Source organism: Cygnus atratus, chromosome 20 (genome assembly GCF_013377495.2).
Source record: "Cygnus atratus isolate AKBS03 ecotype Queensland, Australia chromosome 20, CAtr_DNAZoo_HiC_assembly, whole genome shotgun sequence".
Taxonomy (NCBI): Eukaryota; Metazoa; Chordata; class Aves; order Anseriformes; family Anatidae; genus Cygnus; species Cygnus atratus.
In genome coordinates, this window is record NC_066381.1 from 7,959,097 (window position 1) to 7,971,981 (window position 12,885).

A 12,885-nucleotide genomic window follows, 5' to 3' on the forward strand; every position below is an offset into this window, starting at 1 on the left:
TTTAATATTTTGGACAGCTGTAACCAGCTGGAACATAAACTTTCAGTGACATGGTCTGATGACTTTAACCCGTTTAATCAGTGCAGCTAAGCTGAAATAAAATGGACTATTTCACTGGTTCAGTTTTGAGCCTCTTAAAAACCATTGCTGTCCAAGTTTGTGTGCCTATTCAAACTTGGACCTAGACTGTGTACTGGTTAAAAAAAAAAAGGTCGAATGTGAGATCCTTCTTCCTTTTGTGGAAAACTGAGATCTTTGTGATCCCAGTCTGATATCTTTTGTTTTCAAATCTTTAACTCATGAGAAACATATTGTATTCTGAAAAAACTTAAGTTCTTGTCATGGAGAAAAGAAAGGCATTTCAATTTTGAAGACTACTAAATGAAGAATGTTATTTTGAAATAACAATGTTCTGGAAACATTTGAAGCTTTTGTATTGACTGTCAGTGTTACTGAAAGCTTTATCCCACAATTTGGAGAAAGCCTCCAGTGGAAAAATAGCCCCTTCGGGTCTCATTAGCTTTGTGATCTGTTTTCCTGTGTATAATACCTAGGGTACAAATGTGGTCTTTATTCATGTGGATCATATGTGGATTTTTATTCATTATTTATATATGTGATTTCCCATAAAATAATAGGGCAGAAACACAATTCACAATGGAGAATTTCTGAGTTTGGTCAGCTCACAATGTCTTTATTTTTCCTGTTTCTACTTGGCTTTTCCATACCGGTGAATCTTGCTATCGCATTGGAAGTTTTCAGGTTTAATTAAATTAATTTCTACATTCAACCACTTCAGAAAGATGAAAGTCAATATTTCTTCCCAAAGAAACAAAATAAGTTAAATGCAATATAATTGCAGACTTTAATTTTTTAATTTTTATTTTTTTAATTCAGAGGACTGCGTAATACATTTCCGTAGCACTTTTTATTTCATTACTTGTGATGACCTAGTACTATAAATTATATTTTTTATTTTTCTATTTGTGTATGTATAAAAAGAAATACTTGTCTTGTGTACCTTTAGATTTCAATTATTACAATACGTATCTTTATTGTTTTGGATTTTTGTCATATATACATTTGGTGCCTGTTTTAAAGGTGCTATTTAGGAAACAGGTAAATTCTGTTTTGTGTTTGAATGATAATATGAATTGCATTGGATTCTTACAGCTAAGCCTGAAGTACGCAAAATGGTCCAAAAAACTTTCTTAACACAGAAGAGAACGTGAGGGAGCTCTCCATCGGAAAGGATAGTGCAAAGCTATTTGCAGGGATGGTGAACATGTGTCTTGCTACCAAACTGGTCTTCTACAGATGTCCTATCAGGCATTTGCTACGGTGTATGGCTTGGATGGATGGGATCAAGTTGAAATCTTCAGTTACTTTTTTACAGTGCATAGGAATTCCAGGGGAAGGACATTCATGCATATCAATATACCGATGTAGTATCTGAGCATTGTTTGACCTTCTTAGCAGGATATGTGAGTATGAGAAGAAAAAATCCTATATTCCAGAATCTTTCATCTCTGCTGGTTGATTTTGCATTGAAACTGACAACAAAGAATATTGTCTTAGGACTATGCAGGTCCGTTTGGATTCTTTTGAGTGCCAGTTTTTGTACGAAAAAAAAATACCTCGTCACATATACTCAGGAACCAGAATAAATGAGTTTGTGCTGTACTCCATATTGTTATGGATAGACTTGTCACTGAAAACAAGTTCAGATGTCTCTGCACTGTATTGAGGTCACTCTGTAGGCACAGCCATAAAACAGGGAAGACACAAAAAATGTAAGGAACGTGCTGTAGCCATGTCCAGGTACAAAGCTATGTGAGGAAGGGGGTAATGAGGAAGGGGGTGGGTGGGCGGGATTGTTACTAAAAGTTCTTCACTGAGAAAATACCTTGCCTTTGTGGCAATAGAGTCCTGCCACATACCAGTTGTCTCCTATCTCAAGGCTCTTATCAAGAACGCTGAAAAATGACTACAGCAGATCCATCTGTACTTTTTATACAATATTTATTTCAATATAAAGAAATAAAATGTACTTCAATAAACATCTCATTCTGTCCTGTATTTTTATTTTATTTCCGTAAAGTTACACAAAGGAAGCTAAAAAGGTTTTTGGCTTAGTAGCGAATAAGGAGGACATCACTTTTTGAAGTATATACTTTAGGGGTTATGTTGGTAATGAATCGTTTAGTAAACAGCTAATTATTGTGTGCTTTCAGAATTTATGCAAAGTTCTTAAAGTTTTTTCTGTCTCTGATTATCGTCAAATACATTTAAAACATCCGTAAAAAGTTAATTAAATCCTCATTTTCTTCTCTCTTTCAGCTAGTATGATAGGCTTTCTTTCTACAAATACAGAACAAGTCAGTCTCGAAATTCTGAGAAGTCTCCCCATACAGATTTCTTCTTAATTTCCATTCTGAGATAGTCAGGTATGATTAGTGCATTGTTCTTCAACACAGCCTGCATAATTACCTAAATCCTGCCTTGTTCTTTGAAACCTTTCAGGGTACAACACTTGATGTAAACTTTATTTGGAAATGTTACAGGCAGGAGGTGGAGACACCTAACGCAGTAGGTGTTTCAGACTACTGGTCACTTCCTAAATCCAACCCCATTTTGTCTTTAAAGATAAGTCAGAAACAGCTTGAATTAATCTTGTAGTAGTTTCAATTTAAACAGTGTTTTATTTTAGTATATTTTTTCTGAAATCATGTTTTTAGCTTATTTTATGTCTTCATAAAAACAAAACCTAAGGCCTCCATTTCAGCGCAGTAAGAGTTAATAACATATGCCGATAATACAAAAGAATTTTAATTTACATCCCCTTTCAATGTCTCTTTCCCTCTAGCTTATTTCCTTCGTCTCACATTTTATACAGTTTATCTGAGCAATTCTTTTCAAGGATCACCCCATTTTAAAAACTGTTGGTTACTGGATGTTTGGGCTTATAAAGTAAAAAATTGCTGTATTTTTTTCTATATCATGTAGTTTGGGGGGTTAACTTTTACTTTCTGTGTAATTCTGGATAGGTGCTTTATAGCTACTCATCAATATATCTTGTACATTGTTTAATCATTTTATATAGCATGAACTATCAAACTTCATAAAAATATTATTTGTATCTACAGTAATCTATTAGAACAAGTAAATAGTAGCCATAATTAGCATTATGACATTATCTTTCATCTTAAAAGTTCTCAACAATGTTAATTAAATTACAATTTAAAATTAGATTCTGCATATATTTAGTCCTTGAATAACTACTGAGTGGCACTGAATTTCACCGAGAAGAAATCCACTATTTTTAAGGATCACTTGTAAAAAGCTTTCAGGAAGTGTTCCGGTCTAAAACTGAGGATCTGATGTGTTCTGCAGTGAGTTCCATTTTGATTGTTTTTACAAAAGCTTGTTTCTTTTCATAATACGCAGCTTCATTAATAAATGTTGGATAGACTGTACAGTCCCCTTTATATACAATTACTTCTCCATCAAGAGTTAAAAATAGAGGATCACCGTTGTTCAGCGGCTGCCAATCTTGATCCTTAGAGAAAGAAAATAAATAGGATATATTTGCATGAACATTTAAAAAAAATTGAAAGTGAATTCTAAATTTATGGTCAATAATTATATTCCCTGCAGTTGATGGCAAAAGCTTCTAAAATAATTCCTTTTAATTACATGATGTTGGGTTTCTGGCCTTCACTTTCAGGTTTGTATAGAATTAACTTACTGGTAAAGGTGAACTAAAAGGAAACCACGTATGGTCACAATTGATTGAAAAAGACCCTCACTTTAGAATTCAAAATTAGATTTACATTTTAAAATATAAGCTATCCTATTGTCATGTTCTTTTCAGTTTTATGTTTAAAAATGATTTTAGATTCAGTTATCTACAAATCAGTTACTGAAATACTGTATGACCTTAGTGATAGAACTTACTGTAGGGAAGATCTAAAGTATTCAGTAAACCCACTGGCAATATTCTCATATTAAATATCTTATTTACTATTAAAAATATACTATAATGTAGCAGGAGCTACACAGGAATACTTATAAAATGGTGTAAATGGAAACTTCTATAGAATTTACCTGCAGTTTAGGGTGAATAATAGCAATAACTTCATCATTTTTATTCCTGGGATAATCTACTTTCTCCATTATTTTATAAACCTCAATTGTACATGGTGGAAATTCTTTTCCTAGAAAGAATAAATGTGGTTTAATGTCAAAATGAACAACTGACTGTTAAAAAGAACAATGCATTACTTATTCTCTGTAGAATGACTTAAATTATTAGGTTGTACATTGTCAAGGTTTGCACACTAGTGATTAGTGATTTGATAAACATCAAAAGCGTGTCTAGTTCCAGGTGTTTCTTCCCGTAGAATCCAAGTTACACAAAGATAATTCTGTGGTGTATTGTCGCATACATAGCCCTGATCTAAATTTGATCAGTGGTGCTGAAATGTGGCATTTCACTATATACTTAAAAATACTTATTTTGTAGATGAAGATACCGCTGAAAGGCCTATGTTTGGTAGTGTTGCATAGTACAGAACGGTGTCAGTGCTGCTTAATCTTTACAATTCCAGCACAATAATGTAGATTCCGACATGCACAATTAAATTCTTTTCCTTCAACTTCCAAATATAGCCTACTGACAAATGTACTCCAGTAGAATTTTCAACACCTATTTTTGTCAGTGTTTTAGATAGTACACAGGTGTACACAAGTAATAACAAGAATCTTACAAGATTTCTTGACTGTAATTTGAGATAATTTACGTATTTTCTGTGCATTAAACACCTTCTTAATTTATGTACACAGTGTTCTCAATGTACGTACTGCTACACAAATAGTTAGCTATTTCAGATTCTCAAAGCAATTTAAAGATCAAGTACACATGTTGAATCTTTGTTAAGGGGAAATATCCTTAAAGCTACCCAAAGGTGCTATAAAGAATACTTTGGACCTTCTTCTGATGCTGAAATTAGGTAATCTAGACAACACCTCCTCTGTATCCCCTTCAATTTTACTTGTTTAACTGTAAAGTGTTGTAGCTCAACCTATTTTCTTTTTTGAAAAACTACTCTCTTGAAATAGTCCACTGACATGACACGGGGTTTTATTCTTTCATTACTTACTCTACCTTCATTAAAAAGTTGAACAAAATCAAGGCCATGTTTGACAATCTTCCTCATTTTGTCCAAAGTATCAGCTCTAACAACACCTTGTGGCTGGGGACCCACCTCCACACCTGTTTACAGATCAGGGAGATTATTAATATAGCCATAATATATCACATACTTAGACTACAAAGGAAAAATACATGTCTGATTGGGTCTGTGTTTTATGTTTAAGACAAACTTTAAACTACACAGGTACATGATTTTGGAAGGCAAGCAGGAAATTTAGCTCATGAGTAAGGATCAGTTCAAAGAACCATACGTACATATTTGAATGTGCTCCTCAGGTAAGGGAGATGGTTACTACATATGTTCATTTCTCTTACTCTTTTTTTAAATTGTCTTTCCATGATGCGTTTTAGAGAATTCACTGTTTAGTATGACAGGCAAAATAACGTGTTTTTTTTTTTCCTTTTACCTATAGTTATGATTTTGATTCCATAAATGAAAAAATTAACAACTTACATGTAGAAGATCATTTTCACCTTCCTTTATTACATCATCTTTTTTTCCCTTCTTGGCTAGCACCCAGTGTTTCAGGCAAGGCTTATTTAGAGGAATTAAACATTTCTTTTCTGAAGCTGTTACTTCTTCCTTATCCTCATATATTGTAAATATTTTCTGAAAACAGTGGGTTAACTAAGTTTATAAATTTCCATCTGGTTTCTGTATTTTGTAAGCCAAGTAAAAATCAGTGCACTTTAGAAGAGAAAATCATGAACATTTGATTTGGTAAAATACATTGTCAAACAAATAGCTACTGGTGATCAGAGCACACTGTATAATGTAATGAACTGATCTGGAAACAGACATTTTTATATAATTTCTGGTAAGTTAAAAATGGTCATTATTTTTCATATTTACCAACAGGATGTTTTGCTACAGATCGGGTTGTTGCATATTTCAAGTTAGGATGTTCAATCAGCAAAACAGGACAGCATTCTGGAGCCAAAGCATTCTGTGGAGATTGTTTAAAAATGTCTTTGTTATGCAAATATTTTAAAATGTTGTGCCACAAAAGCCTACTGATGCAGAAGTGATTTACACAATGTGTTCAATATGTTGCCTTTATTTCACGGTGCTCAGAGAAGTAGGACATCTTTAGAAAACATACAAAGCTGTATTTGTTGGTCTTCTTTCCATTAACTCATGCCAGGCATGGTCCACTGAACTTTGCTGTCTCCTAATATAACTGAAAATAGTGCTGGTCTTAAATTGCTAACAGGAAGAAAAATCTACGCGTCAGTGTTGCAGAATTTATAAGCAAAATACTTTAAAGCAGATTTCTAAGCAAATCTTCTTGTTGTTATTTCTACACTTAAATTCTCTTATGGAGACATAGATTATGAATTAGGCCTTTTTTTTTTTTTTTTTGAATAGAATCCTATTTTTGACATGGAATCCTATTTCAGGCCTCTATTCCAATTACTGCCTACCATTGCTCTTCATATAATTTTAGCCATAAACGTTCTATATCTTTAAATGTTTTATTAAGATTTAAATTAGATAGATCAAATCAAATGTTAAAATATGCCTTGCTTCTAAGGTAAATAATAATAATAATAATCATCATCATCTAAGTGCACATCATTGGCCTAACCTTTATTTCTTCACTCATTGTCTAGGTCATCAATAGCTACAACCAGATTACTTAAACCAGCACTTCTGCAAACCTCACTTCACCGATATTTTTCAGCTCCAGGAATAGCAGAATCAAATAGGTTTCAAAAGCATATTACTATTCCTATAAATAGCAGCAAGGGGAACATTACTTGTTACCTGGTTCCATTAGTTTTTCCATGTCTTTATTTCATAAAATTAGTGTTTAACTATTTAGTATGTGTGACCCAAATTTATTTAAATTCCTGAATGATCAGTGTGGCATCAGATTAAATTACATGTATTTTCATAGATTTTATTCTAAGCATTACTCTCTGCCCATCAGTCTTACTAGGACTCACTTTAATACATGAAGATTATGAATGAGGTCAAATCTGAATTATCTGATATTATAATAAGATTATTAATTATCTCTGATTTTAAGAATTCTGAGTGATTAAATATTTTAAACAGTTTTGCAAAATAAAAAATAGAATATTTAAAGAAACTAAGAAATAATATATAGTAATACGTTACAAACAATAATCTATTTTAATAGTTCATTTAAATTAGTTTTACCTTGATATAATGAAACATTTGAATTGTAAAGTCATCACTGGAGTTTTCAAGAATAAGGGTACCACCCATGTTAGAAGTGGTGTTGTGAAGGTCAAAAATAAGGTCATAGGCATCATCACTACCTTTTGGACCAAATATATGATTGATTTCCTGAGCCCTTCTCACTTCATATGGAATATCTTCCACCACTGTCCTGCTGTTAATATTAGTACAAAGAAATTAGTAAACTCATTCCATGGCTTTACAGTCAACAAAATACGTATATCCTTTTCTTTTCACTTTAATTCCATAATTGACTGGAGTTGAAATTGCCTATTTAAGTGCCTTACATAAAATATGGTGTTTGTGCTTGAAGTGAATATGATTGTTAATGAAAAACAGATCTTACTATTAATATCTCGTGCAGATTTTTTAATCTGATTTTAGCTATAGACTATTTACTTCTCTCTTATTTCTTTACATTGACTTCTATTCCATACATCTCAAAATATACCTCCATGCAGAAAACTAACCCCAAATTTATCAACAACTTAAGCCATTTCCAAGACTGAATCCAGCTTCTACTGAAGATGGTATTTGGACATTGGTTCATGCCCTTTTGTCATGGACCTCAGTTACAAGGTCCTTCATAACCCGATTTCATATATTCTTGTGTTCTGATCAGATTTTGTTACAGCCTCTTGTTTTGAGTCCTGTTGGCCTTCAAAGTTCATAGAAGATTTTGCTACCTCAAATCTGTTCTTCCAAAGTTTTAATACCTTCAGTCTCAGGTGGCTATATCTGTAGTAGACTTTAAAAATGGTCTTAGCCTAAGGAATGGTCTGAGATCATCTGCTTCTTGTCTTTATAGGGAATGTATAGGAAACTGATATACGATGCCAAGATACCTTACTTACATATAAACAGTGTAAAAAGCTGCTGCAGTTCAGACTTGTTCTGCATACACAGCAGATTTGGTATTGTTGACAGGCTTGGGATGCTACCCAAGTACAATCCAGAAACATCTAGTATCTTTTGTGCTAAATTCAGTTTTCTTTCTCAATACAGCTCAAGCTTTGTAAGGTTTTAATTATGTAAGAAATACTGATATTAAGTTGCATAAAGAAAGGTTTGTTAAAAACTGGCAAAATATCTTGCTAACTGCACAGATATTTAAGCATCAGAAGAGGTTGCTGAGGAAAATTATGGGATCAGCTCTGCTTAAGTAAAAGAAATGGCAAGATAATCTGTTATGAATGGTGACGTGAACTTGATCTACTGGTGGGATGTGATGTAAGAATTCTTACTTGAGCCTCTCAAGCTCCCTATTTTTACAATTCTGTGTATCACAGAATCTATTATTGTATTCTCTAGTTCCATCTTTGAAATGTGGGGTTCCTTCACATAAAACTGTTAAATACTTCTTGTCGAAGCCAATAGGACTCCCACCGTTCCTTTCAGTAGTAAAGTGATTAGGTGAAAATCATTCAAATATATTTACTACTGCTGTAAAAGGACTGAGTAATTTAATAGGATATACAAAGGAATATTATTTTTAAAAATGATGACAACTTGGAGGTGTTTTGATCTGTTTTTTTTTCCAAATTTCCTGTGTTCAAAAACAACTTTTTTTTTATATGTTTGTCCTAAGTAAGCAAATAAAAGAATGGCCTTAACATTTCTGTGTATTTTTTTTAAATCTAATTTTATAACCAGCAATAAAATTGTTAGATGACAACCAGGTGAAAAAGCATGCATGGTAAGAATAACCTTGATTACAAAATAAACGTGATACATTTTTCTTTCAGTGATATTCATTTTCACCACTAAGACCTTTCTGATACATAATTACCTGTTCAGCATGCAACTATACCAAGCATTAAAAATGTTTGGTTCATACCACAAAGTACACCTCTGGAATAGATGTCTCGAAAGCAGAGAAACATAAAATCCCATTAAAAATGTGAAATCAATTACTACTGTACAGTAATTATAGATTGTACTTCTCCAATGTAAGGAGTCAGTTAAATTATTGAATTTTTGCTGATCTTTTTGCCATTGATTTCTTTATTTCTCACACCTAATTTCAAATTTTCATCTTTTATTATATGTAACTGAAATTAAATTGTATCCCAATTTATATGCCATTTTTTCAGATACTGGGGTCTACATTTAGATTGTTTCATGTTTTCACATATTCTATATTACTGCAAGTATAGTTATATTCAGAAGAGCTCCAGAGCTTCATTGCACTAGAAGACATGAGAAATAATGACTTCACAACTCAGAACAGCAATACTTAAGTTTACACAAACACAGCTAATCTCGTACTAATTTAAAATGCTATGTTTAAGACTATGTGTTGGTTTGAGACTCATTCTACTAGCGACAAATCTAAAATGAAACTGCTAACACGCAATTTGTTCTTTTTGGGTTAAAGGTCAATAATTTAAGTTATGTGACTCTACAGTTAAAATAGTAGTGGAACTTGTGTTAACAGTTTAATCTGGAAAAGAAGCACCTTACAATTTAAAAAAAGAGAAAATTAAAACAACAGAAAGTATGACTATTCTTACCCAAGATTATCAGGGTCAAAAACACGGTTCAGATCACAGTCAATGTATCTAGTACACTTCTTCACAGCTCTTGGGTTAGTAAGAAATGGTTTCACTTCCATTCCTGTTCTTTGAATTTCAGCTCCATTCTCTTGCCAGTGCTTGACCAAAAATATCCCTGATAATTCATTACCATGAGTTCCTCCAAAGATAGCAACCCTTCTGACTGGAGGTTTATGAACAACAGAACAGGAAGTCATGCTTTTCAGCAGCTATAAGAATTGCTGAAAGCAAAACAGAAAATGATGGTAAAGTAAAGCTTGTGTCACCAAGAAAAATAACTTTTTTTTTTTTTAATAGGAAATTATTTACGCCTGTTTAGGTCAGACGTGAACGAAGCGAATTAACATTTCTCTACTAGTTTCAGATTCCTGTTGTGAGGCGGGGAGTTGCTCATCGGACTCTCCTCCCTCTCAAGGAGCCCTCCCCTTCATTTACCATATTTAGTAATACCTCCAAGGCTGGTAATGGTACTGTTATACAGTTCAAAAGTTAACTTTTTCCCGGCTAGCTCTATTAATATGTGATATATAGGTAAATAATGTGCTATGAAAGTATGAAGAAACTTTTTTTAATGCATACTTTGAGAATGTAATTAAACATCTAATATTTTTGCATTGCAAGCTATGGGTAACAAGTATATTCCTGTGTGTTTTACATTACATAAACGTTAAGTATACAGAGCAGAATGATTTAAAGAGCAGAATGATTTAAAATGAGAAAAAAATAGTAAAATATGAATCATGTCTTGGCTCTAGATCAACACATAATGCTGAAACATCAAGTACTTTCATCTAAAAAAACAAGAACAGCTGAGTTCCTCAAAGCATGTTGTTGCTTGTATGACCTTTTTTGTTTTGTAATATCTAAAGAACAATGATCAGAACGAACACTATCTGAAATTAAAGTGCAATATACCCACAAGTCACCTAGTATTCCTGGCTCTAGTTGTGTCTTGGGATCTGCTAACACAGACCTCTATGACAACTTGGTGAAGACCTGGTGAAGACCCCTTCTAATATCTGCAACCCCCTTATAAAAAAGGAAATTGATACAGACCACAGCAGGACAATAGTTTTCTCCCCCCCAAAAAACTTAGTCAACAACTTCTTCCACTTCCAAAAGCATTCAGGTAGGATTTCTGAAAGGAAACTTCAGCTAAACATTTAGAAAAAGGATCTTGATAACAACAAACAAAGTCTTATTGCTGTAAATGACAATTATTTACAGCTAGTGTCCAGCACACAAAATAGATATAAAAATGTTAAACTGTAAGGGAATAGAAAATGTTTATCAAACAATTCTATTTTATTAAGAATATACTCCAGTAACTGAGAGAGTATTTGGCTAGTATCTGTGAGAGGTTTTATAACCCAGGTTGATAGATTATATGTCTATGAAAACAAAGCTAAACATAGGACTTACCTAGACAAGTTCTGTCAGTCATACACTTCCTACGAATGTTATTCTCTATATTGCAGCTTATGTCTACAGATTTGCTGAACCTTTTAGCAAGTTAATATAGATAGACTGCTTACTTTGTCGCTGTATGACTGTTGTAAGCTGTCAGCTATTTAATCACAGTAAGTAATTTATTAAGCAAAGCAGTAAAGTTCTATTTTACAGCACTGGACAGTCTGTACTGTCCTTTGACCTTGGTCTCTTTAGCGAAGGTGCCAAAATGGCTATTTACACGCTGCTTGAAAAAAAATGACTCGTGCTCTGAATCTTGGTTTGTTGAATTTAAACACCACAGCAGTTTGAAGAGTAAACGGCAAAATTCAAATATGCAGTACTAGTACACATACTTTATCTCTCATTGCTGATGATGCTGAAATGGTTATAATTCCTTGCAAAATGTTGAATGAAATACAGAGATCGTTTGTGCACTTACCTCACTTAACATGCAAGAAGTTTGTTTCCTAAGAGCTCTCTTAGGACAGATACAGTGCATTTCCAAAAGAGTTTAGGAACTAAAGCCATGGAAGCTTCTTTTATACCCTTAGAGCAAGTTAACTTCCAAAGAGTTTTTAACTCCTGGTCTCCCGGGACATTACAAACACCCATGAATATGTGGCATAAATGTAGACACTTGAAATGTTTTCAATTTTCTGATTTCCCTTTTTCCTATGCTTTGCCAATACTTGCATTTTGACAATTACATAGGAACATATTTGGTTTATTAAAAATTCAATATTAGAAGCACTGCTTTTTCTTTGCAACAAGAGTTTTGACTTAATTTATGACTAAGGAGTGGAGAAAATAAGTTATTAATGACAACACTACATTTGCTAATAATCCCTCCCTTTCCGCTGAGGTGACCTGATCTAAAACTCAGGAGCACTCCAAAGCTAGCAATTTGAGACTGAATCCGCTTTGATCTGAAAGCTAAAATTTAACACAGGAGCCTGTCAGAAATTACACGGTTGCAAACAGCTGTGTTAAAAACCCAGCATGAAGAATGGAGATAGCTTTATTTGTAGCCGTGCTTGTGTTCACCATTTGTGGATATTCAGCTTGTGCCCAGGGTTCTGCGAGCCCTAAACACGTGGGTTGGTACCTGAGGGCAAAGATACCTAATTAAATTCTAGAGACACCGATTTATTGTTCCTATATTGTTACTGAACGGGGATGAGTTCCCAGCCGCGCCAGTGCCCCAGGGCGCTCAGTAGCAGCCGCTCATGACCACTGGCGCCGGCAGCGGCGGTCGCAAGGAATCGGCTCTTTCCCGCCCTTTTGCCTCCTCGCGCCTCAGCGAGGGCGTGGTGGTTTGGTCCGTTACTTTTGGCGGGCTTCACCTAAGCCCCAGCCGTCAGCCCCTGGCCAGTCGTTTCTGTTCGCCTGCGAGGGGTGCTGCTTTTGTGTGAGATTCTGAGGAGGCTTATCTCGGTATCTCCCCTTACCCATCT

General features: G+C 34.0%; 1 protein-coding gene across 2 annotated transcripts; it reads right to left on the reverse strand.

The window, feature by feature from the left end:
* Window positions 1-3,340: 3,340 nt before the first annotated feature.
* Window positions 3,341-10,390, reverse strand: ASPA (aspartoacylase). Of its 2 annotated transcripts, XM_035560932.2 has the most exons (6): window positions 9,938-10,390; window positions 7,383-7,578; window positions 6,069-6,162; window positions 5,168-5,275; window positions 4,108-4,217; window positions 3,341-3,559 (listed from the first exon to the last, which is right to left on the reverse strand). In XM_035560932.2, exons 1-6 carry the CDS (start codon window positions 10,174-10,176, stop codon window positions 3,347-3,349), a joined length of 960 nt encoding a protein of 319 aa, XP_035416825.1. In that variant the 5' UTR covers window positions 10,177-10,390; the 3' UTR covers window positions 3,341-3,346. The 2 variants fall into 2 exon arrangements, with proteins under 2 accessions (XP_035416825.1, XP_035416826.1); XM_035560933.2 differs by lacking the exon at window positions 5,168-5,275 and having other exon boundaries at window positions 9,938-10,358.
* Window positions 10,391-12,885: the final 2,495 nt, after the last annotated feature.

Excerpts from the sequence above, each read along its gene's own strand:
- ASPA (XM_035560932.2), bottom strand. The coding sequence starts at position 10,176 with ATGACTTCCTGTTCTGTTGTTCATAAACCTCCAGTCAGAAGGGTTGCT. Across the intron at positions 5,276-6,068 it reads TGTAGCAAAACATCCTGTTG|GTGTGGAGGTGGGTCCCCAG; the intron begins GTAAATATGAAA and ends ATCTGTAAACAG. Across the intron at positions 3,560-4,107 it reads TTATTCACCCTAAACTGCAG|GATCAAGATTGGCAGCCGCT; the intron begins GTAAATTCTATA and ends TCTTTCTCTAAG.